The sequence below is a fragment of the Stegostoma tigrinum genome, chromosome 27, assembly GCF_030684315.1.
Source record: "Stegostoma tigrinum isolate sSteTig4 chromosome 27, sSteTig4.hap1, whole genome shotgun sequence".
Lineage (NCBI taxonomy): Eukaryota > Metazoa > Chordata > Chondrichthyes > Orectolobiformes > Stegostomatidae > Stegostoma > Stegostoma tigrinum.
The window spans coordinates 2868218-2896062 of record NC_081380.1 but is presented as its reverse complement, the minus strand read 5'-3'; the positions used below and the strand labels follow the sequence as shown (position 1 = coordinate 2896062).

The following is a 27845-nucleotide window of genomic DNA, read 5'->3' as shown; positions in this document are numbered from 1 at the left end:
TTAATTCAATTTTCAGTAGTTATTCAATAAGAAGTCCCGTAAAAGAGTTCATGGTGTTTGGATTAATATATCAGCAATGGTAGAGTATTGGCTCAAACAGAAAACAGGGCTGGGATAAATGGATCATTTTAAGGTTGGTAAACTAAATTAGTGGAGAGCTACGAAGATCAATTACTTACAGTTTAAATCAATGGCTTGGATGAAGGCAATGTCTGTCAAAGCAAAATTTGCTGATGATACAAAGCAAGATCAGAAAGTATGTTGTGAGAATATTAAAGTCTATAAATGGATATAGATAGATTATTAAGTTGACAAAAATAGTGGTGGATGGAATGTAAAATAAATAAATGTGAAGTTGTCCATTTTGGCGGATAGAATAGAAAAGTGGAGAGAGAATGCAAAAAGGTTCTGCATCAGAGGGATCTGGATGTCCTTTTATGTTAGCATACAGTTCTGTTAGGAATTCATATAGAATTTACTGCAAGTGGGGTAGAGTATAAAACTAATGAAGTTCTTGCACATCCACTCAAAGAGTTTGTGAGACAGTATCTAGGTTATTGTGCAGTTTTTGTCTCCTTGCTTAAGAAGGATTTGAAGCTCTTCAGGGAAGGTTCACTCAAATGATTCCAGGGATGAAGGGGTTTATTTTATGAGGAATGGTTAAGCAGTTTGGGCCCTGTACCCACAGATATTTAGAAAAATGAAAGATGATCTTATTAACTACAATGTCAAATTCTGTGGTATTCTCTGGGTAGATATTGAGAGGATGTTTCTCACAATGGGTGAATGTAGAACCATAGGGCACAACTTAAAAACAAGGGATGCCATAGTGTGGACCTGGATGAACACAGCAGACCAGGCAGCATCAGAGGAGCAGGAAAATTGACAGTTCGGGTCGGGACCCTCAGCTCCACACTGTGTTATCTCTGACTCCAGCATCGACAGTTCTTGCTATCTCTTAAAAACAAGGGGCCTCCCATTTAAGACTGAGATGAGGAATAATTTTGTCTCTTGGAATGTTGTTAAACTTTGACATTATATATCCCACAGATTAGTGAAGGTCATTAATTATGTTCAAGATTGAATTAGACAGATCTTTGTTTTACAAGGGAATCAAGGGTGATGGGAATAGGCTGCAATCAGATCATACATGATCTTATTGAATAGTACTGTAGCCTTGAGAGACCAAATGGCCTACTCCAGCCCTTATTTCTTCTATTCATATTGTAGAAACATAGGAGCAGAAGTAGGCTATTCAGCCTCTCAAGCCTGTTCGACCATTCAGTGGCTGATCTGTGGACTAGATCCATATACCTGTCTTTAGCCCAAATCTCTCCATACCTTTTTCTGACGAAAGATTATCTGTCTCACATTTAAAATTAACAATTGATCCAACATCTGCCTTTTATGCAAGAGAAGCCCAAACCTCTACTACCGTTTACATGTAAAAGAACTTCCTAACATCTCTCCAGAATGGTCAGGCCCTAATTCTCAGACTATGTCCCCTGAATCTAGAATGCCCAAATATCGGAAATAGTTTATCTTTATCTACCCTGGTTTTATGTAGTCAAGAGAAGGACTAGCGCAAGTTAAAAGATGTTAATAAATTTTCCACTTTACAGCAGCTACTGAATTAAGTACTAACTGGCTATAAAACACTTTGAGAATGTCTGTTGGTCTTTCTTTCTTTCTAATTTGAAGACTTAACAAACTGGAAAATAAGAATCTAAATGAGGTAGCACAGGAAAGAAATCTAGGAATACAATTGCTCAAATCATTAAACGTAGTGATGCAGCTTAATAAAGGCTCTACAAAATAAACCAAACCCTTGGGGTTTAATTCCTGAATGAAAGGAAATGAACAATTATACCGAAGCTTTACCAACCTTGATTAGGCTACAGTCAGAGTACTATGAGTAATTGTGGTCACCACATAGTAAGTAGAATATAGAGACATTGGAGATGACACAAATTTACACATATGATGCCAAGACTGAGTGGTTACTGCTAACAGGAAAAGCTGAACAAACTTCCTTGAAAAATGAAAGATTGAGGATTAAGGATCTTTAAAACGTTGAAAGGTTTTGGTAGACAGAGAAGATTGGACTTTGAAAGGGTTGTAGAGTTGAGGCCAGATGTGGCTGGGAATTCAAAGCCTGGGTCCCAGAGGTTATCTTGGGACCCCTGATGCTTCCAGGACAGTTTTGAATTTTGAAGTGGATGTTGGAGAAAGGCAGGAACTGGAAATATGTTCAGTGTGGCAGCTCACAACCACCTTCTAACTAGAGGTAGGCAATAAATGCTGGTCCAGCCAGCGATGCCCACATCTCACGGATGAATAACAAAAGCTGAATTGACTGGTATATTCTAACTTAACTTCAGTTACTTTGTTCTGGCATGCTGGAATGTCCATTCTCTTTTTCATTCATTCTTGCAGTTTAGTGTAAGCCCAATATTTACCAGTTTGCTTTGTGGTTGTCAAGATTAATTTTTACAAGTTTCACTTGTTGCATTGTGATGGTGCTGGTGATGCTCCCTCCTATATTTATAACCATTGCTCCCTCCCGTTCCTCTGGGAGTGCATAGGAGCATTTAAAGTAGCAATCACCATGCTTGTAGTCATTGAAACTGGTTAAGGTATTCTCCTTTTATTCATTCATTAATGGGATGAGGGAGTCGCTTGCTAAGCAGCATTTATTGACCATCCCTAATTGTCCAGAGGGCAGTTCAGAGTCAACCACATTGCTTTTGGTCTGGAGTCACATGTAGGCCAGACCAAGTAAGGAGGGCAGTTTCCTTCCCTATAGAACATTAGTAAACCAGATGGATTTTTCCAACAATCAATAATGGATTCATGATCATTTATGGGTGACACAGTGGCTCAGTGGTTGGCACCGCTGCCTCACAGCATCAGGGAACCGGGTTCAATTCCAGCCTTGGGCCACTGTCTGAGTGAAGTTGCACGTTCTCCCTGTGTCTGCATGGGTTTCCTCCGGGTGCTCCAGTTTCCTCCCACAGTCCAAAGATGAGCAGGTTAGGTGGATCGGCCATGCTAAATTGAACTAATGCTAAATTTCGTTCAGGGATGTGTAGATTAGGTAGGTTATAGGGGGATGGGTCTGGTTGGGATGCTCCAAGGGGTAGTGTGGACTTGTTGGGCCAAAGGGCCTGTCCTCAACACTGTAGGGAATCTCCAAAATCATCATAAGATTCTTAATTCCAGATATTTTATGAATTCAAATTCCACTATCTGCCGTGGCGGGATTGACCTCAAAATTCTTTTACCCTTTTCAGCCAGGATGGTGTGATGTATGGGAGGTTTTGGACCTGAACATAGTATCACTACAGTGTGGAAACAGGACATTTGGCCCAACAAGACAACACCACCACTCCAAAGAGCAGCACACCCGGACCCATTATCCTACCCCTGCTTTCCGATACCTAACCCACCTAACCTAAACATCCCTGGGCCCTACGGGCAATTTAGCATGGCCAATCCGCTTACCCTGCACATCTTTGGACTGTGGGAGGAAACCGGAGCACCCGGAGGAAACCCACACAGACACAGGGAGAATGTGCAAACTCCACACAGACAGTCGCCCGAGGCTGGAATCGAACCCGGGTCCCTGGTGCTGTGATGCAGCAGTGCTAACCACTGAGCCACCAAGCCACCCTTCTTTTTAACATATTCAATCGGCATTTATAATTCCGAATGGATACACCAGCGAAAAGAACATACAATTGGCAGACCACCATATCTTTAACAAACTACTACAAAAGATATCAAACCCTCAACATTCCAATACTCATACTGAAGAATAAATGCTTAGGTTCAATGAGGACACCAACACCACCACCACCGCACCACCAACGCCCCCCCACCTCCACCCCCCCACCCCCGCCAAATTAGTGAGTGGTAGAACTGGAAGAATCAGTAAGGGATTCAGTTAATCAAGTAACACCTCAGTAGAAGTGAAATCCTATCTACAGCTCTGCTCCTTTATACAAAAGGACATCAGCCTGCACTGGAACTGGAGAGAGTTCTGAAACAATGAGCGTGGAGTTAATCAGCAACTCCATGATCCCAAGGGAAATCACGCTGAAAGGAAGTGTATGTTAGAAATGCAAACTGCTGCGCTATCCCAACTTAATCTCGTTTTGATAGCAGCTCCCTGCCCAGTGTGACCACTGGATTAGAGAATTTGGCTACCCATTCCCTACGGAATTCAGAAAAGGGGCTGTGAGGAACTTGCACAGTTTGAGGTAGGAAATGAGGAGTTATTGGAGCCTCTGTCAGCCTTAAAGCAGACGAATTCCCGAGACCAGATGACTTCCATCCCAGACTGCTGTGGGAGATGAGGCAGGAAATTGCAGGGGCTCTGACACAAATATTTAATTCCTCTCTGGTCACGGGGGATGTGCCAGAGGACTGGAGGATGGCTAATGTGGTTCCACTTTTCAGGAAGGACGGTAGAGATGAACCAGAAAATTACAGACCGGTGAGCCTCATACCAGAGGCAGAGAAACTGTTAGACAAAATTCTGAAGGAGAAAATTATTATCCATTTGGAAAGGCAAGGGTTCATTAGAAATTGTCAGCATGAATTTGTCAGAGGGAAGTCATGCATAACAAATTTGTTAGAATTTTTCAAAAATGTGATCAATTGTATGAATGATGTTGATGCAGTTTATATGGATTTTAGCAAAGCTGTTGACATGGGAGGCTGATTGAGAAGGCTAAAGCACATGGAATTGAGGGAAATGTGGTGAAACTGATCAGAAACTGGCTTAATAATAGGACAAGAAGGGCAGTGGTAGATGGCTGTTTGAGTGACTGGAGGCCAGTGTCCAGCAGTGTACAACAAGGATCATTACTGGGACCCTTATTGTTTGTTATACACATAAATGATATAGATGAAAATGTGGAGGAGTATTAAGCTAGTTTTCAGGCAACACCCAGATTAGTAGAGTGAATAATAGTGAAGAAGATGGTTGTAGGTTACAGGAAGATACAGATGGATTGGTCAGATTGGCATCGGGGTGGCAGCAGGTACTTAACATTGATAAGTGTGAGGTGATGCACTTTGGAAGAAGAATCAAGATAAAGGAGTATTTAATGAGTATTAGGACACTGGGTAGCTTAGAGAAATATAGGGATCTTGGCATAATTATTCAGAGATCCTTGAAGTTGGCAGAGCACATGAGCAGGATAGTTAAGAAGATATATGGGACACTTGCTTTCGTCAGTCTTGGCATTCTGTATAAGAACAAGGAGGCAATGTTGGAATTCTACAGAGTGTCGGTTAAGCCACAGCTGGAGTACTGTGTGCTGTTCTGGTCATCTCAAGGCTGTGATAGCACTGAGGGAGTGCAGAGGAGGTTAACCGGCATGTTGCCTGGAATGGAGAAATTGAACTAAAAGGAGAAACTAGATGGGCTTGGATTGTTTTCTTTAGAGCAGAGAAGGTTGATGGGGGAGATTATAATATTATAGGGAATATGAACAGGGTCAATAGAGAGCAGTTATTTCTCTTGATGGAGGGGTCAATTAGAAGGGGGCGTAGTTTTGGGGTAAGGGGCAGGAGATTCAGATTCGAGAAAAACCTTTTCACTCAGAAGGTTGTGGGAATCTGGAATGGACTGTCTGGGAAAGTAGTAGAGGCGGAAACATTACAACCTTTAAAAAAATATTTGGATGAGCACTTGAAATATCACAACATTCAAGGATATGGGACAAGTGCAGGAAATTGGAATTAGTGCACATTGGTAGCAGTTATTGTCAGTGAGATCTCGATGGTCCAAAGGGCCTTTCCTGCGCTGTATAACTCTGACTTTAATTGCTTTAAATGTGAGTGATTGCATGCGCATGAGTCTCCTGCCTTAGTTATTTACAGAGTTCTCAGATTTTGTTGCACTTTCTGCAGGGCCTCTTCCTGGGAGACTGTAGTGTTTGTTATTTCCTGTGTTTCTACTTCTGGCTCTGGGTTTTCAGTGCAGCCACTCTTCAAATACGGGGCATTGGTTTTCGCTCGTCAGCACTGTGAGTACAATTTCAGTTCAATTAACTGACATTGCCTTCCTAATCATAATTGTTTGCTAATAGATTTATTCATGCAATTACTTTTTTGGGTCTTACTCTATACAAACCCAGTGTCTTAAAGTAGTGACATTGGTTTGATGGTTGCATCTTTGGTAATAATGGTTATAGTTTTAAATTGTTTACATCGTATCCTGGCCACAGAACACGATTTCAGTGGCCAGCTGCCTGCGGTGACATGATTTCCTTTCACTTTTTGGGAAATTATTTGTCATTCAGCCACTGTCTTCAGGTTGGGACATTGGCAAGGTTGGCTGGTTGTTAGAACTGAATGTGCGTGGGGTGTACTGCAGAACACAGATCGCAGAGCTCAGACGAGCCATCTGATAAATGTCTCATTTTACGAAAGACACAAGTTATTTAAAGAAAAGGTGGTGGTTGCATTGAGATAAATTAGAAATCAGCTTTGTGGAATGTGGAACTGGCTGTTGAACAGAGATAATGGGAACCGCAGATGCTGGAGAATCCGAGATAACAAAGTGCGGGGCTGGATGAACACAGCAGGCCAAGCAGCATCTTAGGAGCACAAAAGCTGACGTTTCAGGCCTAGACCCTTCATCAGAAAAGGCCCGGAACGTCAGCTTTTATGCTGGCTGTTGAACAGTCTGTATTCAAGTTCAGTGTTGCAAATACATTAGCCACAAGCCACTTGGACTGATTGGGAATCCAGGCACAGCTAATTTCATCTGACTGGGAAGCAGAAAAATGTAGAAACATTGGCATATTTAACTGTAAACTCACTCAGTGGACAGAATTTAATGTCCTCCAGTGAGGTGCATTTAGTGGAAAAGGGGCAGTGCCTTCTCTCTTCTGCCCTAATTAAGTCCATAGAGGAAGGTCCCCACTAGCAAATCTGAGCAACCTGTGATTGACTGTCAGCTCTCACGGACTGGGACATCACCCCAGACTCCTTGATCCCATGAATGCCCAATGTTACCTGTTAGGTTCCTGATTGGCATCTAATTTGGCTGGTCTTCCTAAAAAGATACTCTTGCAAACTCTCCATTTGGTGGGAAAGACCCCATCATCTCCATTAATATCATCAATGTGTAAATATGAGCTCTAACGTCATTGTACATTTGTTGGTGAAATGATGAAATGAGATCCAGATTACAGATCTGTTGTTCCATCACTACATTCCTACCACTTATGCGCCAACAAGCTGTATTGATCAGAACCAATATCTGTCACCCATAGTCTCATCTCACCCTTCCATACTGCTGCAAGTCTCACACCTACAGTTCTCAACACGTACATCAAATCTCAACATCAAATAAAATAGATACATATCAAATAGATCACAGCATACTCACTACTGTCTGATACACATTACTGTCTGCTGCAGGAGAATGTGATGTATAACCAGAAGCTGAACAGTGAGTGGTTAGGGCTTGGAGTGTACTGTCTAAGAGTGTGGTAAAGACAGGTTCATCAAGACTTTCAAGAGAGAACTAGGCTGGTTCTGGAAACAATTGTGGGGAGATAGCTGGGGAATTAAGTGAATTGCTCTTTCAGAGAGTTGGTACAGACATGAAGGACCAAATGGTCTCCTTCTACTGTAACAATTTTGAGATTCTGTTTTCAGCAGGGGCTAACAGTTTCCCTTAGGGAAGATGGCATTGGTCATCAATGAGAGCCTATGGCTAAGGCTGTGTCCGGTGGTTATCCTGAACGCATGGAAGATGATGGCATCCCCATAATCTTCCTTCTCACATCCCACTTCCATCTTAGAATCAAATATGAAGGTGGGCTAGCTAGTAATTTTAGAAATGATAGTAAAAGTTTCTTTCAATACATAAGAAACAAACGAGAGGCGAAAGTAGACATTGGGCAGCTCCAAATTGATGCTGGAAGGCTAGTGATGGGAGCTAAGGAAATAGCTGAAGAACTTAATAAGCACTTTGCATCAGACTTCACAGTGGCAGAACATAGAACATTACAGCACAGTACAGGCCCTTCGGCCCTCAATGTTGTGCCGACCTGACATACCGATCTGAAGCCCATCTAACCTACACTATTCCATGTACGTCCATATGCTTGTCCAATGACGACTTAAATGTACCTAAAGTTGGCGAATCTACTACCGTTGCAGGCAAAGCATTCCATTCCCTTACTACTCTCTGAGTAAAGAAACTACCTCTGACATCTGTCCTATATCTTTCACCCCTCAATTTAAAGCTATGCCCCCTCATGCTCGCTGTCACCATCCTAGGAAAAAGGCTCTCCCTATCCACCCTATCTAACCCTCTGATTATTTTATACGTTTCAATTAAGTCACCTCTCAACCTTCTTCTCTCTAATGAAAACAGCCTCAAGTCCATCAGCTTTTCCTCGTAAGATCTTCCCTCCATACCAGGCAACATCCTAGTAAATCTCCTCTGCACCCTTTCCAAATCTTCCACATCGTTCTTCTAATGCGGTGACCAGAACTGTACACAATACTCCAAGTGCGGCCGCACCAGAGTTTTGTACAGCTTCACCATAACCTCTTGGTTCCCGAACTCGATCCCTCTATTAATAAAAGCTAAAACACTGTATGCCTTCTTAACAGCCCTGTCAACCTGTGTGGCAACTTTCAAGGATCTGTGTACATGGACACCGAGATCTCTCTGCTCATCTACATTGCTAAGAATCTTACCATTAGCCCTGTACTTTGCCTTCCGGTTACTCCTACCAAAGTGCATCACCTCACACTTGTTTGCATTAAACTCCATTTGCCACCTCTCAACCCAGCTCTGCAGCTTATCTATGTCTCTCTGCAACCTTTGGCATCCTTCATCACTATCCACAACTCCACCGACCTTAGTGTCATCTGCAAATTTACTAACCCATCCTTCTACGCCCTCATCTAGGTCATTTATAAAAATGACAAACAGCAGTGAACCCAACACCGACTCTTGCGGTACATCACTAGTAACTGGTCTCCAGGATGAACATTTCCCATCAACTACCACCCTCTGTCTTCTTTCAGCAAGCCAGGAAGACGTGAGTAGTATCCCAACAATTAGGCAGAGTCAGAGGGCAGAGTTGAGTATGGTAGGCATTACAAAATGCTAGAAAAGCTAAAAGGTCTAAAAATTGATAAATCTCCTGGCCCCGATGGGGTCCTTAAAGAACTTGGACATCTGGGATGTGCGGGAGTGGAATGTCTTATCGTGGGAGCAGATGCGGCGGAGGCGGAGGAATTGGGAATAGGGGATGGAATTTTTGCAGGAGGGTGGGTGGGAGGAGGTGTATTCTAGGTAGCTGTGGGAGTCGGTGGGCTTGAAATGGACATCAGTTACAAGCTGGTTGCCTGAGATGGAGACTGAGAGGTCCAGGAAGGTGAGGGATGTGCTAGAGATTGCCCAGGTGAACTGAAGTTTGGGGTGGAAGGTGTTGGTGAAGTGGATGAACTGTTCGAGCTCCTCTGGGGAGCAAGAGGCGGCGCCGATACAGTCATCAATGTACTGGAGGAAGAGGTGGGGTTTGGGGCCTGTGTAGGTGCGGAAGAGGGACTGTTCCACGTAACCTACAAAGAGGCAGCCACTCCCGCACATCCCAGATGTCCAAGTTCTTTAAGGACCGCAACTTTCCCCCCACAGTGATTGAAAACGCCCTTGACCGCGTCTCCCGTATTTCCCGCAACACATCCCTCACACCCCGCCCCCGCCACAACCGCCCAAAGAGGATCCCCCTCGTTCTCACACACCACCCTACCAACCTCCGGATACAACGCATTATCCTCCGACACTTCCGCCATTTACAATCCGACCCCACCGCCCAAGACATTTTTCCATCCCCTCCCCTGTCAGCTTTCCGGAGAGGCCACTCTCTCCGTGACTCCCTTGTTCGCTCCACACTGCCCTCCAACCCCACCACACCCGGCACCTTCCTCTGCAACCGCAGGAAATGCTACACCTGTCCCCACACCTCCTCCCTCACCCCCACCCCAGGCCCCAAGATGACATTCCACATTAAGCAGAGGTTCACCTGCACATCTGCCAATGTGGTATACTGCATCCACTGTACCCGGTGCGGCTTCCTCTACATTGGGGAAACCAAGCGGAGGCTTGGGGACCGCTTTGCAGAACACCTCCGCTCAGTTCGCAACAAACAACTGCACCTCCCAGTCGCAAACCATTTCCACTCCCCCTCCCATTCTCTAGATGACATGTCCATCATGGGCCTCCTGCACTGCCACAATGATGCCACCCGAAGGTTGCAGGAACAGCAACTCATATTCCGCCTGGGAACGCTGCAGCCATATGGTATCAATGTGGACTTCACCAGTTTCAAAATCTCCCCTTCCCCTACTGCATCCCTCAACCAGCCCAGTTCGTCCCCTCCCCCCACTGCACCACACAACCAGCCCAGCTCTTCCCCCCCACCCACTGCATCCCAAAACCAGTCCAACCTGTCTCTGCCTCCCTAACCTGTTCTTCCTCTCACCCATCCCTTCCTCCCACCCCAAGCCGCACCCCCAGCTACCTACTAACCTCATCCCACCTCCTTGACCTGTCCGTCTTCCCTGGACTGACCTATCCCCTCCCTACCTCCCCACCTACACTCTCTCCACCTATCTTCTTTACTCTCCATCTTCGGTCCGCCTCCCCCTCTCTCCCTATTTATTCCAGTTCCCTCTCCCCATCCCCCTCTCTGATGAAGGGTCTAGGCCCGAAACGTCAGCTTTTGTGCTCCTGAGATGCTGCTGGGCCTGCTGTGTTCATCCAGCCTCACATTTTATTATCTTGTACCAAGCATGTAATTGCATTATGAATGGAGCTGGTGAACATTCTACTACTGAACATGGTTTTGGCCATGTGAAGTTTGAGAGGGCAATTGTTGAACACCAAAATGGAATCAAATTGGCATTCACAGCAATGGCTGTACTGACCGCCTACTCTGCATATTTCTGGTCATCTTTCACTGTGTCCATGCCCTCACCATTATGGTGTCTGGTGTGATGCATCCAAAAATGTGTACACTCCTGATGCTGTTTTGGATAACACACTTGTAGAAATGAAGCAATTGGGTAGCACCGTGGCACAGTGGTTAGCACTGCTGCCTCACAGCATCGGGGACCCGGCTTTGATTCCAGCTTTGGGTGACAGCCTGTGTGGAGTTTGTACATTCTCCCTGTGTCTGCGTGGGTTTCCTCTGGGTGCTCCGGTTTCCTCCACAGTCCAAAGATATGCAGGTTAGGTGGATTGGCCATGCTAAATTTCCTCTTGTGTTCAGGGGTGTGTGGGTTAGATGGGTTATAGGGGTTGGATCTGGGTGGGATGTTGTGAGGTTCGGTGCGGACTTGTTGGGACAAAGGGCCTGTTCCCACACTGTAGGGATTCTATGATTCTATGATGATAAACCAGTGTACTGACTGCAAAGTGTATTGACAACCACCTCACTTCATTCAGAGGTGCATCACAGTCTATGACATTGGTCAATTCTTCAAATTGCCCTTCCTTTGAAATTGACTTGCTGAATACTGTATACATTGCTGTTAGGAAGATTTCAATATCTTACATAATTGAGGCCCATTTCTATTTGATGTAGATCTTTGCTACGAGCAACTCAATGCTTTTCCGACAAATGTTTGATTTCATATGGAAAAGATTGTGAGGGACAGGATTTACATGTATTTGGAAAGGCAAGGACTGCTTAGGGAGAGTCAAGTTGGCTTTGTGCATGGCAAATCATGTCTCACTAACTTAATTGAGTTCTTGGAAGAAGTGGCGAAGAGGTGATGAAGCCAGAGCAGTGGACATTATCTATATGGATTTCAGTAAGGTATGCAACAAGGTTCAGGTTAACAGGTTAGATCACATGGAATGTAAGGAGAACTAGCCATTTCGATATATGACTGATGCAAAGGTGGGACACAGAGGGTGGTGGTAGAGGGTTGCTTTTCGGACTAAAGACCTGTGACCAGCGGTGTGCCTCAAGGACTGGTGCTGGGTCCACTACTTTGGGTCCACTGCCTTTTGCCATTTATGTAATGATTTGGATGTGAATGCGGGAGGTATGGTTAATAAGAATACAGATGGCAGCAAAATTGGTGGTGTTGTGGAGAGCGAAGAATGTTACCTTATAGCACAACAGGACCTTGATCAGATAGGCCAATGGGCCAAAGAGTAGCAGATGGAGTTTACTTTAGATAAATGTGAGGTGCTGCATTTGGTAGGGAAAATCAAGGCAGGACTCAAGGTGAGTGCTGCCGAACAAAGAGACCTTGGCGTGCAGGTTCATAATACGTTAAAAGTGGTATCACAGGTAGATGCGGAAGTGAAGAAGGCTTTTGATACGCTTGCCTTTATTGGTCAGTGCATTGGGTATAGAAGTTGGGACGTCACGTTGCAGCTGACAGTAGTCAGGCTGCTTTTGGAATATGTATTCAGTTCTGATCTTGCTGCTAGAGAAAGGATGTTGTGAAACTTGAAAGCGTTCAAGAAAGATTTATGAGGACGTTGCCAGGTTTGGAGGGTTTGGGCTATCAGGAGAGGGTGAATAGACTGGTGCTATTTTCCCTGGAGTGTCAGAGGCTGAGGGGTGACCTTAGAGAAATTTATAAAATCATGAAGGGCATGGACAGAATGAATTGCCAAGGCCTTTCTCCCAGGATAGGGGAGTCCAAAACTAGAGGGCATAGGTTAAGGCAAGAGGGGAAATATTTAAAAGGGACTTAAGGGGCAACATTTTTATGCAGAGGGGTTGCATGTATAGAATGAACTGCCAGAGGAAGTGGCAGAGGCTGGTAATTACAACATTTAAAAGGCATCTGGATAGGCATATGAATAGGAAGGGTTTAGAGGGATATGGGCCAAATGCAGGCAAATGGGACAATTTAGGATATCTGGTCAGCATGGATGGGTTGGACTAAAGGGTCTGTTTCCATGCTGTATAGCTCTATGACTCTTTATCGCACACTGCCCCTCCTCCACTTTTTTTTCCAACCATAGAGAAAGCTCCATCTGATGTAAACATCATTATCTTCTGCAAAACAAGGTCAGTGTTAACATAAAATTTGCTAGAAACCAAAACAAAGTTGCTGGAAAAGCTCAGCAGGCCTGGCAGCATCTGTGAAGGAGAAAACAAGAGTTAACGTTTCTGGTCCATTGACCCTTCCTCAGAAGTGATGACGGCTGGGAAAACATCATTTTAATGTAGAAAATAGGGAGGTGGGTAGGGTAGGGAGTAAACGATAGGATAGAGCCCAAAGAGAGAGAAAGACAGTTGGGCAGACAAAGGATTTGCTAACTATCAGGCTGGGAGGATGAATAGTTGTTAATGGGGACTGTTAGTGACTAATAACATAGCCTGCCATTACACACCCCCTATTATTAGTCACTAACAGTTCCTATTAACAACTACTCACCTTCCCAGCCTGATCTTTTGTCTGTCCAACTGTCTTTCTCTCTCTATGGTCTATGCTATCGTTTACTCCCTACCCTACCCACCTCCCTATTTTCTGCATATCAACTGGCGTTTTCCCAGCCGCCATCAATTCTGAAGAAGGGTCACCGGACCTGAAACATTAACTCTGTTGTCGTCTTCACAGATGCTGCCAGACCTGCTGAGCTTTTCCAGCAACTTTGTTTTTGTTCCTTATTTTTACAACATCTGCAGTTCTTTTGGTTTTTATAAAATTTGCTAGATTGCTCTCACAACAGGGACACTGTTACAAGCAGTCAGTGTTAAAATTCCTGCAAATACATTTGTGTAAACAACTACAGGTTCTAGTCACAACTTGATGTACAAAATCAACATATTTTTGCGCTGGACCGAGTTTACTTTTCTCTATTTTCAACATAAGAAAATGTGATTTATATTACTCATTGAGGAACTGTCTGAATGATGAAGCTAATACATTCCATGAATTGTATCAGAGATAATGGGAACTGCAGATGTTGAAGAATCTGAGGTAACAAAGTGTAGAGCTGGATGAACACAGCAGGGCAAGCAGCATCTTAGGAGCACAAAAACTGACATTTCAGGCCTAGACCCTTCAACTCACACACATTCCATTATGTCCTGCTCACCTCATGATGCCCGGCACCTCAAAGTCTCTGGCACTCACACCTCTACAATATCAGAGCTCCTGCTTCTGATCGAATCTGGATCTTGAATGGGAACACAAGTCCAGATCAGGAAACAGTGAGAGGTTGGCTCACGGAGGGGGAAGTGATTCCTAACCTGGAGGGTCTAGGAGTAGGAAAGGGGCTGCAGTTATTAGGAGGTTTTGGCAAGCTGCTGAGAAGGATATAAGTTGCAAGTTACTTTTTTCTTTCATGGTTTTAACTTATCAAGAAAGTGAAGTTCAAAAAAAATGCAAAGGAGTTTTCATGCTTCATAGAAGGGAGATCTGTGCACCATTGTAAGAGAAATGTCTTCGTTGTTCACTAGTTCTGGATGATTTCTTAAATTTTGACTCTTTTGTTTATTCTTTCTGTTGTTTCTAAAATTTTGGTTTTGTGACCAAGATGGCACCGGAGAATAGTGACTATGTACATTTTTCACTGTACGCATGTATTTCTAAAATTGAGTACATGTGACAATAAAATTTAATTCTAATTCTATTCCTAATTCCAGTAACCAAAGGGCATTCTCTGCTTTTCTACTGCTTTTAGAGATGGAGGCGGCTCACCAGAGCAGAGAGAGAGAGGCTGATAACAGCTACTAACCTTCACATTTCCACCCAAAGAATGAATGACAGTGACGTACAAGAAATGGCATTATACCTCCGTGCCCTGTCCACACACACAATGTGTACATCCTAATTCATACATCCACCTCATCCAAAAACCATCCTGGAATAAGTGAAAACCCTAGTCAAACAGAGAAAGCCAATTAGAAAATTTATCCCCAATCCCCTCAATGACTAGAAATGGTCCAGGAGTTATAGTCATACAGCACAGAAACAAACCCTTCGGTTGAACCAGTCCACACCGACCATGTTCCCAAACTAAACTAAACTTCCACTTGCCTATGTTTGGCCCATATCCCTCCAAACCTTCCCTATTCATGTACTTATCTCAATGTCTTTTAAACGTTGTAAATGTACCTGTCTGGCAGTTCATTCCACACATTTTCCACTCTCTGTGTAAAATGTTGGCCCTCTTGTTCTTTTTAAAACTTTCTCCTCTCATCTTAAAAATATGTCCCCCAGTTTTGAATTCACCCAACTTAGGAAAATGACCTTTGTCATCCACCTTATCTATGCCCCTTAGGATTTTATAAACCTCAATAAGGTCACTCCTCAACCTCCTACACTCCAGAGAAGGAAGTCCCAGGTTTTCCAGTCTATTTTTATATTTCAAATCCTCCATTCCCTGTAGCATCCTGTTAATCTTTCCTAAGCCCTGTCCGGATTAATAATATCTTTCCTACAACAGGGGGGCCAGAGCTGGACACAATACCGCAGAAGAGGCCTCATCAACATCCTGTCTCACCTCCTATTCTCAAAGATCTGAGAAATGAAGGCAAGCATGCTAAATGCCTTCTTAACCGCCCTGTCTACAAGTGACACAAATTTCAAAGAATAATGCGCCTGAACCCTTGTGTCAGTCCTTGATCATTCTGTTTGGTCTCTTTTACACAAAGTCAGAAGTCACATGACACCAGGTTTCTTTAAAATTACAAGCTTTCGGAGTGCTGATGAAGGAGCAGTGCTTCAAAAGCTTGTGATTTTTAGTAAACCTGTTGGACTACAACCTAGTGTCATGTGACTTCTGACTTTTGTCCACCTCAGACCAACACTGATATCTCCACATCATTTCTATAAGGAGGTCTCCACGCTAACCAGAAGCTTCCCAATGCGGGGAGAGATCAATGAATCATTTGTAACTGCATGAACCTGGTCTGCTGATCCCTGAGATGAATACAACTTCCTCATATCTAATCCATTTCTGGTCTTACACAACTTGTAAGGGTCACTATAGTTCTCACTGACTTCCTATTTACAGGAACCATACCGCCAACACAGTCTGGTCCACTCATCATCTAATGTATCTTGACTGAGTCACTTCCAAGTCTAGGCTTTTGTAGAATATAAAAAAGGATAAAATATGGGCCCAGGTCATTGAGTTCATCCAAATAACTATTGTGCTTAAATTGGGAATTCATCTTGCGGTTTACCTCTAAACTACTTCCAAAACCTAAATAAGCTATGGACATCCCAGCTGGGCATGATTCTTGAATTGAGAACCATCGAAGGACAAAATACAGAGATAGTAGGAACTGACAATGCTAGAGAATCTGAGATAACATGGTGTAGAGCTGGATGAACACAGCAGGCCAAGCAGCATCAGAGGAGCAGGAAAGCTGACATTTACTAAGGATGAAATAATGTTTTATTTAATAAATGGACCTGACTCAATCTAGTGTAGCTGTTGTTAATATTATTAAAGCCTGTGCAGTAGAGGGTCCTCTTACTCCCGAAAAGGAGGACAGAATGGGGTTTCCAGAGAGATAAGTGAGTTTGGTAGATGGAGACAGGGATGTAAAAGGGTCAGGTTTACCTCTGGGTTCATCATCATATTCTGCTTCCTTTTCTGTTTATCTGAAGAATGTGTGTGTCACTGTCCTCGTGGTATAGGTACACATTATTTAAGAAAGGAGTTCCAGGTTTTGACCCAGTGACAATATGTTTTTTTAGATCAGGGCTGTCAATAGCTTTAGAGGGAAGCTTGCAGTTGGTGGTAGAGTTTGTGAGTTTGGAACATGCCATTGATGAAATTTTAACAAATTATTACAATACACTATATAACGTGATACCCTCTTCTGCCACTGTGTATTGATGTTGGAAGAAGTGGATATTTAAGGTTGTGGATGTAGTCCCAATCAAGTGGGCTGCTTTCTCCTGGACGGTGTCAAGCTTATTGAGTGTTGTTGGAGCTGCATCCATCCAGGAAAGTGGGGAGTATTCCAACACACTTCTGACTTGTAACTTATAGATGGTGGGACATGCTTTGAGGAGTCAGGAGGTGAGTTACTCACCTCAAAAATCCCACCCACACGGTATAAAAACAGGTAGTAGGTAGAAATGCACGTACTGACCATACTGGAAATCCATTGTGAACTGTACGAGGCGAATTGAACCAGTATATGTCATTCACAAGTTTTATTGGTTTTCTTACTTGGTGCCCTCCAACCTGCTCCTGCACTCACAGGAATTATAAACATAAAAGAAGTACTGGAAAAGCTCCGCAGGTCTAGCAGCATCTATAGAGAGACATCAGAGTTAACATGTCAGACTGAGTTCCCTTCCTCAGAACTTACAGGATTTATAGAATGGTTCAGTTAGGTTTCTGATAGTGCCAAGCCTCAGGGTCCTGATGTTTGAGAATCAATGATAGTAATGTAATTTCAAACAGAGATGATAAAATTATTTTGTTAGAGATGGCCACTTGTGTGTCATAAATATGACTTGCTACCATGGGTACAGCCCTGAATGGTGTTCAGGTCTTGTCTGCATTGGGTACATCACCCAAGAAATTGCAAATCAAGCTGAATACTGTGAAATCCTCAGTGAACATTTTGACTTTATAATATCAGGGATTAATGATGAAGTAGCTTAGGTAGTTTGGGGCTAACACACGCCCTGGGGACTTTATGCAGAGTCGTTCTTGGACTGTGATGATTGGTCTCCATCAATCACAACCAAGTCCCTTTGCACTATGCATGACTCTAACCAATGGAAAATTCTCCCTTAGGTTTCCACTGGCTCCAATTGCAGAAGGATTCCTTGCAGCCACACTTCGTCAAATGTAGTCTTGATAACCATAAGACCATAAGGCTATAAGGCATGGGAGTGGAAGTAAGGCCATTCGGCCCATCAAATCCTCTCCACCATTTAAATCATGGCTGATGGGTATTTCAACTCCACTTCCCTGCACTCTCCCCGTAGCCCTTGATTCTTTCTGAGATCAAGAATTTGTTGATCTCTGCCTTGAAGGCATCTAACATCCCAGCCTCCACTGCATTCCGTGGCAATGAATTCCACAAGCCCACCACTCTCTGGCTGAAGAAATGTCTCCTCATTTCCGTTCTAAATTTACCCCCTCTAACTTTAAGACTGTGCCCACGGGTCCTACTCTCCCCGCCTAACGGAAACAACTTCACAGCGTCCACCCCTTCTAAGCCATACATTATTTTGTAAGTTTCTATTAGATCTCCCCTCAACCTTCTAAACTCCAATGAGTACAATACCAGGATCCTTAACCATTCATCATACGTCAAACCCACCATTCCAGGGTTCATCCGTGTGAATCTCCGCTGTACATGCTCCAGGGCCAGTATGTCCTTCCTGAGGTGTGGGGTCCAAAATTGGACACAGTATTCTAAATGGAACCTAACTAGAGCTTTATAAAGTCTCAGAAGTACATCGCTGCTTTTATATTCAAACCCTCGAGATAAACGGCAACATTACATTCGCTTTCTTAATCACGGACTCTACCTGCAAGTTAACTTTTAGAGAATCCTGGACCAACACTCCCAGATCCCTTTGTACTTCTGCTTTACGAATTTTCTCACCATTTAGAAAATAGTTCATGCCTGTATTCTTTTTTCCAAAGTGCAAAACGTCGCATTTGCTCACATTGAATTTCATCAGCCATTTCCTGGACCACTCTCCTAAACTGTCTAAATTTTTCTGCAGCTTCCCCACCTCCTCAGTACTACCTGCCTGTCCACTTATCTTTGTATCATCGGCAAACTTCGCCAGAATGCCCCCAGATGCCCCCATAACAAACGTAATCACACCAGCTTATCTCTGAAATTCATGTTTGACTGTGATGAGGTCTTCGAGTGAAAGCCTCTGGCGAAACTCAAGCTGAGCCAACTTTAAGGGCATTCAAATGGTCATTGGATAAACATATGGATGATAATGGAATAGTGTAGGTTAGATGGGCTTCAGATTGGTTTCATAGGTCAGCGCAACATTAACGGCTGAACTGTAGTGCACTGTAATGTTCTATGCACTATGTTCTGTTGTCTATGTTCTACGAGCAGCTGTGACATTGTTACTGAGTAAGTGACACTTGACAACAGAGTCGATAACATCTTCCATAATTTTGCTGTGATTGGGAGGAGACTTTTGGGAGCAGTAGTTGACTGGATTAGATTTGTTCTTCTTCCTCTGGACAGCATATACCTGGGCAACTTTCCATTTAGTGGCTAGATGGCAGTACATGGCTGTATTGGAATAGTTGTTCTAGGGATATGGCTGGTTATTGAGTATCAGCCTTCAGCATTACAGGGATATTTTCTGGATCCATGTCCTCGGCTGTGACCTTGCATGGTTAAACATGGTGCCGTACTGGGCTATGACACACTACAGATTGATACCTCTCAAAACATCTGTATGCTTAATAGGCAATAATAATTCCTATAGCTATTGATTTATAATTAAATGTGAATTAGAGCACTAGCAATGGGCTTCAGGATTAGAGAGCAAACCAGGAAAGGAGTTCATTCTCAATCACTGAGGCAACATATTTCCTTCAGAAAGTTATCTGTTTGGTGGAGGAATCTTGCAGCCTCATTATTGTGCAGTGTTTAGGATACATAAAGATTACTTTACAACATTGTTGGCATAGGGCCACACACAGACAGGCAAGTTTGATTCTAGCAAAAGCAGTTTTGAAACCCTTTTTTGCACACACAGACAAAGTAGCACTAGTTTCAGCAGCTATATTTCAGCTGGGATAAGCATTTCAGAAATTTCATATATATTGGGCATTTAAAAACCTGTCATGATGATGTAAAGCTGGTATTGGAGCCAGGAAGATCCAGGTGTGTGGCCAACAGTTGTTAGTGCAAACAGCTCCTTCGGGTAAACCCCTTTGCAATCATGTTTAACGAAGCAACATTTTGCTCAGAAAGTTTGACATTGATTCTATCATAAAATTTAACCTAGCATTTCAAATGTTAGCAGATTCAATCCTGGGTTTATTGAAGGCCATTAGATTGCTCTGAGAGATCACGTTCTTCAACATGCTGCTATGGTTCTGGATTGTAATGGGTCTATATCACATTTCTGAGCTGGAATTATTAATGCATTTGGTAATTCTCTCAGAAACTAACGGATATAGGATAAATTATAGAATCTTATAATACTGAAAGAGTCCATTAGATCCAGCATGTCTTAACGAGGCACTGGTATGTTTGGTAGCTGGAGGGAGTGTGGGGGAAGGAGGTTTCTGAAGGCAGTCAGGCTTGGCATTTAGGCCAGGGTCCCTCATTGTGGGGATCTCATCCTATGTGTCAAAAGAAAAACAAAAGAACAAAAAAGAAGTACAGTGCAAGAATAGGCCCTTTGGCCCTCCAAGTCTGTGCCGATCACCATGCATTAACTAAATTAAAAAACAAACCTTCTGCCCTTTTTCAGTCCATATCCCTCTATTCCCTCCTAATGCATGTAAGCACCCAGATGCCTATTAAATGTCACCAATTATACCTGCTTCCACCATCTCTTCTAGCAGCGCATTCCAGGCTCCTACCACTCTCTGCATAAAATACTTTCCTCACACGTCTCCCTTAAATTTTTGCCCTCTCACCTTGAACCTGTGCCCCCTTGTAACTGAAACTGCAACCTTTGTGAAAAAGCCTCTAACTATCCACCCTATCTATGCCTGTCATAATTTTGTAGATATCTATCAGGCCCCCTACCAGCCGCCATCTTTCCAGTGAAAACAATCCTATTCTTTTTAACATTTCCTCATAGTAAATGCCCTGGAGACCAGACAACATCCTGGTGAATCCTCTCTGTACTGTCTCCAAAGCTTCCATGTCCTTCTAGGAATATGGCAACCAAAACTGCACACAATACTCCAAATACAGCCTAACAAGGGTTTTATGGCTGCAAAATGATTTGCAAACTCTTGTGCTCCATGCTCCCACCTGTATTGACACTTTTAGGGAACTGTGGGTCTGCACACCCAGATCCATCTGTATGTTAATGTTCCTAAGAGTTCTGCCATTAACAGTATAATTCACAAATAAATTTGATCCTCCAAAATGCATCACTCACATTTGTCTGTATTAAATTCCATTTGCCATTTCTGTGCCCAAGTTGCCAATCCTATATCCTATGGTATCCTTTCATAGTTGTCGGCACTGTCAGCAACTCGACCAATCTTAGTGTCATCTGCAAACTTACTAATCAGACCACCCACATTTTCCTCCAGATCATTTATATATACTACAAACAACAGAGGACCTAAGACTGATACCTGTGGAACACCACTAGTTACCAATCTCCATTCTGAAAAACGCTCTTCCGTCGCTACTCTCTATCCTCTGTGACCAAGCTAGTTTCACATCCATGTAGCCAGCCCACTCTGAATCCCACGTGATCTTAGTTTTTGTATCAATCTGCCAAGTGAACTTTATCAAATGCCTTACTAAAGTCCATATAAATGATATCCACAGCTCTTCCCTCATCAATGATTTTGTCACCTCTTCACCTTGTTACCTCCTGGGGAGGCAGTTGCACCTCAACATGGCAGAACAACTATTGCGCAAAAGGTCTTCAGTTTGAAGCAAGGTGGTACCAGTTCCAGGTCAACTGTCTCTGAGGGAGGGGCAAGGGAAAGTGAGGGATGATGGAAGGATGCTCCGGGGTGATAGCACAAGGGTCAAGGGTGAAGGATGAAAGGTTGAGGGTGAGGGGCTCTGAATCAAAGATGGTTGGATGTTCCGGTGTGATTGGGGAAGGAGCAGTGTGATGTTAAGAGGGTTGAAACAGATGGGAGAAAGCTGAATGGGGACAGTGGGAGATTGGAAGTGGTTAAGTTCCAACTACAGGGACACAGTGTTCCATAATCCCCAATATGGCTGCTAAGAAACTGCTACCTTGCTGTAGATTAAGGGTTACCAAGCAACCTTTATCTCACAGGAGATCAGGTCATTATGGGAGGAGCCATTGTGGAAGACAAGAGTTCTGTCTGGTGATTCCCATTGGTCATCTGCAGCTGTTCTAGGAATGAATGTTTTTTAAAGCTCGGTAAGAGTGTAACCTTAAAGGCAATCTGGCCAACTAACAACTAAAGTCAGGAAGTTAACGTTGGTCTGAGCAAAAGTCACTTCACATACAAGCACTGGCGTGTCTTCCTGGATCTGTTATGGGCGGCTCAATTCACTTTTCTGGAGTTAATGATAATAGACTTCAAATCCTAATTTTACCAGATAATGAAAGGACAATATTAGATTTTTTTTTAGATTCCCTACAGGGTGGAAACAGGCCCTTCAGCCCAACAAGTCCACACTGGACCTTGAAGCATCCCACCCAGACCCATTCCCCTATAACCCACACACCCCTGTACACTATGGGCAATTTAGCATGGGCAATCCGCCTAGCCCGCATATCTTTGGACTGTGGGAGGAAACCGGAGCACCCGGAGAAAACTCACACAGACACAGGGAGAATGTGCAAACTCCACACAGACAGTCGCCTGAGGCTGGAATCGAACCTGGGTCCCTGGTGCTGTGAGGCTGCAGTGCTAACCACTGAGCCACCGTGCCGCCCATATAAATATATATATAGACAGAGATGAGGAGAGGGAAAAATGGATCCTTAGGGATTCCAATGCATGGCTCAGGTACAGTGATAAAGAAGCCATTATATGAGATGCTTTGCTGGATTTGCATCAGGACAAATGGAGCCCAGCAGTCCCATTGAGCAGGGTAACAGAGGAAAGCTGTTGGAGGGGGATGTTGCCAGTGACTGACCCCTGTAGTGACCTTGAGGAGGATGCAGACAGCCAGTGTACTATGTTCAAAGGGAACATGACTGTAAATTTGATGAGGGTTTATCCTGTACTTTGGCAAGGAGACAGTCTGCATGGAGACAGTGAAACACACAAACACAACATTGGAGGTTCATTGTTGTCGGCAGGTTTGGATTGAGTTGCATCTCAAGGCATGGAGTACAGTCAGTTCAGAGAGAGACAGGTTCCAATTGGGGATTGGGGGAAGAGAAATTAAGGCAACTGATGTAACAGTTCTCAATGAACAGGTTGAGTGTGAGTAAAAGGCCAGAGGCAGGGATCCAGGGATAGTGTTGGAGGCGGATGAAAGTGTCTGTGAGATTAGGAAAGAAGTCCTGTGTAAAAAAATGGACATGGAGGCAAAGGTGACAGAAGAAGAGTTCAACCTCATGTTGTGCCTGAAATTCATTGTGTGTGTGTGTGCGTGTGCGTATGCGCGTGCGCGCGCATGCGCGTGTGTCAGGGGAGTGCACAGTGTGTGCATGAATCACAGAAGATTAGTGCGTAGGTATAGTAAGTTATCAGGAAAGTTAATAGAATGTTGTCATTTATCTCAAGGCGAATTGAATGCAAGAGCAGTTTATGCTTCATTAATAGTGGGCGCAGGTGATTCTGCAACTGGAACACTGTGTCCAGTGTTGGTCACCTTATTTAAAGAAGGACATCAATGCAGTTCAGAGAAGGCTTAGTAAACTAATATCTGAAAATGCCTGAAACTATTAAACTAATACCTGAAATGGGAGAATTGTTTAATGAGAAAATGTTGGGCAGACTAATCTTGCAACCACTGGAGTTTAGAAGAATAAGAATGGTGATGTGCCACAAGGATTGCTGCTGGGTCCGCTTTTGTTCATCATTTATGTGAACAATTTGGATAAGAATGTAGGAAGCATGATTAGTGAGCTGCAGATGACACCAAAATTAGTGATAGAGTGGACAGTGAGGCAGGCTATATAACCATACAGAGGAATCTTGAGCAACTGGGCCAGAGAGCCAGATGAGCCATGACAGATGGAGTTTAATCCAGATAAATGAGATGTTGCATTTTGGTAAGACAAACCAAGGCAGGGCCTACACAATTAATGGTCAGGCCCTGGGGAATGTTTTTGAACACTAAGGGTGCAGGTACGCAGTTTCTTGAAAGTGGCGTCACAGATAGACAGGGTGTGAAGAGGTGTGAGCGCACATGCCTTCACCAGTCAGAGCTTTGAGGACAGAGACGTCATGTTACGGCTGAACAAATCACTTGGAGAACTGCACACAGTTCTGGTCTCTCTGCTGTGGGAACGATGTTATTATACTGGAAAGGGAGCAAAAAAGATTTACAAAGATGGTACCAAGTCTGGAATGTTTGAGTTTTTGGGAAAGATTGGATAGGCTGGACTTTTTTTCCCTGGAGAGTCAGAGACAGAGGGGTGACCTAATCGAGGTTTACAAAATCACGAAGGGCAAAGATCAGACTAACAGCCAAGGTCTTTTTCCATGGGTGGGGAAGTTCAAAACTGGAGGGCGTAGGTTTAAGCTGAGAGGGGAAAGATTTAAAAGAGACCAAAGGAGCAACTTTTTCACACAGAGGGTGGTGTGTGTGTGGAATGAGCTGACAGAGCAAGTGATGGAGACTGGTACAATAACAATATTTAAAAGGCACCTGAATGGATATATAAATAGAAAGGGTTTAGAGGGACATGGCCCTCGGCTATTCACCCTATCCGTGCCCCTCATGATTTTATAAATTTAAGGTCACCGCTTGCTGTCCGACACTTGAGTTGTTACAGCGCACCTCATAGATAGGGCATACTGCTGCTCCGTATGTCGGTGGCAGAGAGAGTGAATGTTTAAGGTGATAAATGGGATACTAAATGAGTGGTCTGCTTGTTTCGGTCTTCTTGAGTGTTGTTGGATCCTCATTTATCCAAACAATAGCTTGAGCTTCATTGGTGACCAACGTAAGGCAAAACAGTGAGGTAAAGAGATAGAGAGGTAAAATGGCAGGCACCCAGAAGCTCAGGGTCATGTGTGTGTCGCCCAGTCTACATTTGGTCTCCTATGTAGAGAGGACTGTGTGGTTTGCCCTTAATAGATTTTAACACAGGGAGTGAGATATTGTAGGCAATGTTTGGTTAAAAGAGCGATAATAAATTCAAGTTAAAATAGCCAAAGGTTTAGATACAATCACTTACTTAATGTTCTAATCCTTCAGAGATTGCTAAAGTCTATTTAAGATGAAGGGATGAATTGGCCTGAAAAAGATTCTGTCAGAAACACCTGCTCCAGTTAAAGATTCATTTACAAAGTTACTCCTGGTGTCTGTTGTGGCCTATTTGATGCTTTCAGCTGCACATGCAATAAAGGGTGAAAATAGGAAAAACAGAAAAGAATATTTGGTGTTAACTTCATTGAATAATGAAATATTAAACATTTAGGTGCCACCATGCTTTTCTTTAAATGTGATCTATCAATACAGAAGGAGCTGTAATTCCAATCCAAAACTTTTCCCCACAGTTGGTTGAGGAAGCATCTTGGCTCAAGCCTGCCTTTGTTTGTGACAATTCTTAAGTGATAGGATGAAATTTTACAGATATGGATCACCTCTAAGTTATTCCTTTATTTTTCAAGTTTAAATTAAGACAGATTTTAATGTTAACTTATTTCTTATTACCTTATTTCTTTACTTTTCTACTTGCTCTGTGAAGTAATGCTTAACTTTTTAACTCTGCTTCTCTTACTACTTTGACCCTAAGTTTTTTGTGCTCAGATTGCACATTGTATGACGGCATTATACCCTTTTCACTGAACCGTTGTACTTTGTGCTTGAGTACATGTAACAATAAAATCTAAATCTGGTATTAATAATGGACAAGTCAGATCCCAAAGCAAAACGCTCAACTGACAGATCATTTTATTTTGGCAATTTGTTTACTGTGTTCAGTCTCTGAATATATTCTCAAGAGGTTACAAATATGCTTTTAACAATTGTTAACAGTTAACTCTCCATTTGTCATGGCTGTTGTTAGTTTTTATCTGCAAATGTCCGCATTTTCAGATTAGATTCCCTACAGTGTGGAAAAGGCCTTTCGGCCCAACAAGTCCACATTGCCTCTTGGAGCATCCCACCCCCCAAACACTATGGGCAATTTAGCATGGCCAATCCACCTAGCCTGCACATCTTTGTATTGTGGAAGGAAACCGGAGCACCTGGAGGAAACTCACGCAGACACAGGGAGAATGTGCAAACTCCACACAGACAGTAGCCCAAGGCTGGAATTGAACCCGGGTCCCTGGTGCTGTGACGCTGCAGTGCTAACCACTGAGCTACCCTGAAATTTAGATAATGCTCTTTCACAAGCTTCTCAAACAATCTGCTAAATTGGCTCAGTTATTTCTTCAACATGGACTCATTAAACTCCTCTTTCATAACCTTCTTTTTCTGAAGCTTCCTCTTATTGACATTAACCCACATGGGACTTCTAATCTCCTGCTCTGATTAAACTGCACTGCTGCTCTTTCAGGCTTTTTCTCCCTGAATCACCTGCTTCTAGTAGTTAGAAACCTGTAGTTATGAACTTCTGATTAGGTCTATCCTTCTAAGGGAAACAATTTCTGTGTCTGTCACTTTGTGTCTCAGGGCGCCTTGTTGCTGGGCAACAGCCTGATTTTTATTCTCTTCTACATTTGTTTTTCTAAAGCATTGAACAATTTACCTCAAGATTATTCGTTCAGAAACTATCTAATTTAAATGCGTGTAAACACATTTCCAGACATTCTCCCCACTCGCAGAACTCAAAATGAAACTGAGTCTTCAATACGGCAGGCCAAGCAGCATTAGAGGAGCAGGAAAGTTGACGTTTCAGGTCAACACCCTTCTTCAGAAATGTCAAACTTTCCTGCTCCACTGATGTTGCTTGGTCTGCTGTGTTCATCCAGCTTCACACCGGGTTATCTCAGATTCTCCAGTAATGGCAGTTCCTACTATCTCTGAAACTGAGTCTTTCCCTTTTTAACCTGCACAACGTGGAAACACAAATCAGACATGAAGTTATTACATGGTTGTAATTCCATTAGAAACCAAGTATCATTAGCCCACCCAGTTGTCAAAGCTCATTTCTAAGTCAAAAGCAGAGGATTCAGAAATAGAAGCTTATGGAAGTGAAGTTCAATTAATCCACGTGAGAAATAAGTGAGCTGGGTTGGTGGATTGTTTGAGGGTTTTGTGAAGAAATGTTAGCTAAAGTGAAGGTTTATATTTCACTCCAGAGTTTTGAGCACAAAGCATAAACTGACACTCCTGATGCAGTCCTGAGGGAGTGCTACATTGCCCAAGGTGTAAAGAGATATAAAATGAGGGCCCTAACTACCCTATCTGTGGATGTAAAGGATCCCATATATAATTAAAAATTAACAAAGTGGTTAATCTGCCCCTCAACTACCTTCATTAAAATTTGCTAAATATTGCAATGCCGCTTGCCAGACATTGATGAGTTAAACTGACTGCTATGTTTCCTGACATTACATTAGTGGGCACATTTTAGAGCCTTCTTTCTAGCAGAGAGTATCCAGCTTGGTCTTTACCCGCGCGGTGACAAACCGTAGTCATTTAGAGAGAAGTATTGTATTGAGCTCCGTACTTAAAAGATCCAGGTGCTGTATGAAGCTTATTTCTGTCGAACACATTATCATCCCACAGTCTATGTGGGCATCTCTGAGCTTCCTGCGAGTGGTTACGTTGCATTTTGAAAGAGGAACCATCAGTTATTTTAGGTCTGTGACTATGGGGCTTTCCAAACTCAATTCTCAGAGAAATTCCAGAGGAACGGGGATGTAACTGACAGCCTACTGTTTCTCCAAGTGCCTGACTTATAGACCACAGCTTCTTCCAACCTCCCTTATGAGCCACTCAGTACAATGATGGCCTTAATCCGTAGTGGCTAGGCAATAGCAGGCTTCAGATCTCCACTGGGATTTGACATAACAAGGTGTAGAGCTGGATGAACACAGCAGGCCAAGC

At 43.3% G+C, this 27845-nt stretch overlaps 1 protein-coding gene across 1 annotated transcript in view; it reads left to right on the top strand.

Annotated features, from left to right (window-relative positions):
* The first annotated feature begins 4435 nt into the window (after positions 1-4435).
* Positions 4436-27845, top strand: part of LOC132211011 (uncharacterized) — a 35325-nt gene continuing 11915 nt past the window's right edge. Inside the window, exons 1-2 of the mRNA XM_059655183.1 lie at positions 4436-4572; positions 5923-6038. Of these exons, the coding sequence (XP_059511166.1) occupies positions 4436-4572; positions 5923-6038 (253 nt within the window). The remainder of the gene's footprint in view (positions 4573-5922; positions 6039-27845) is intronic.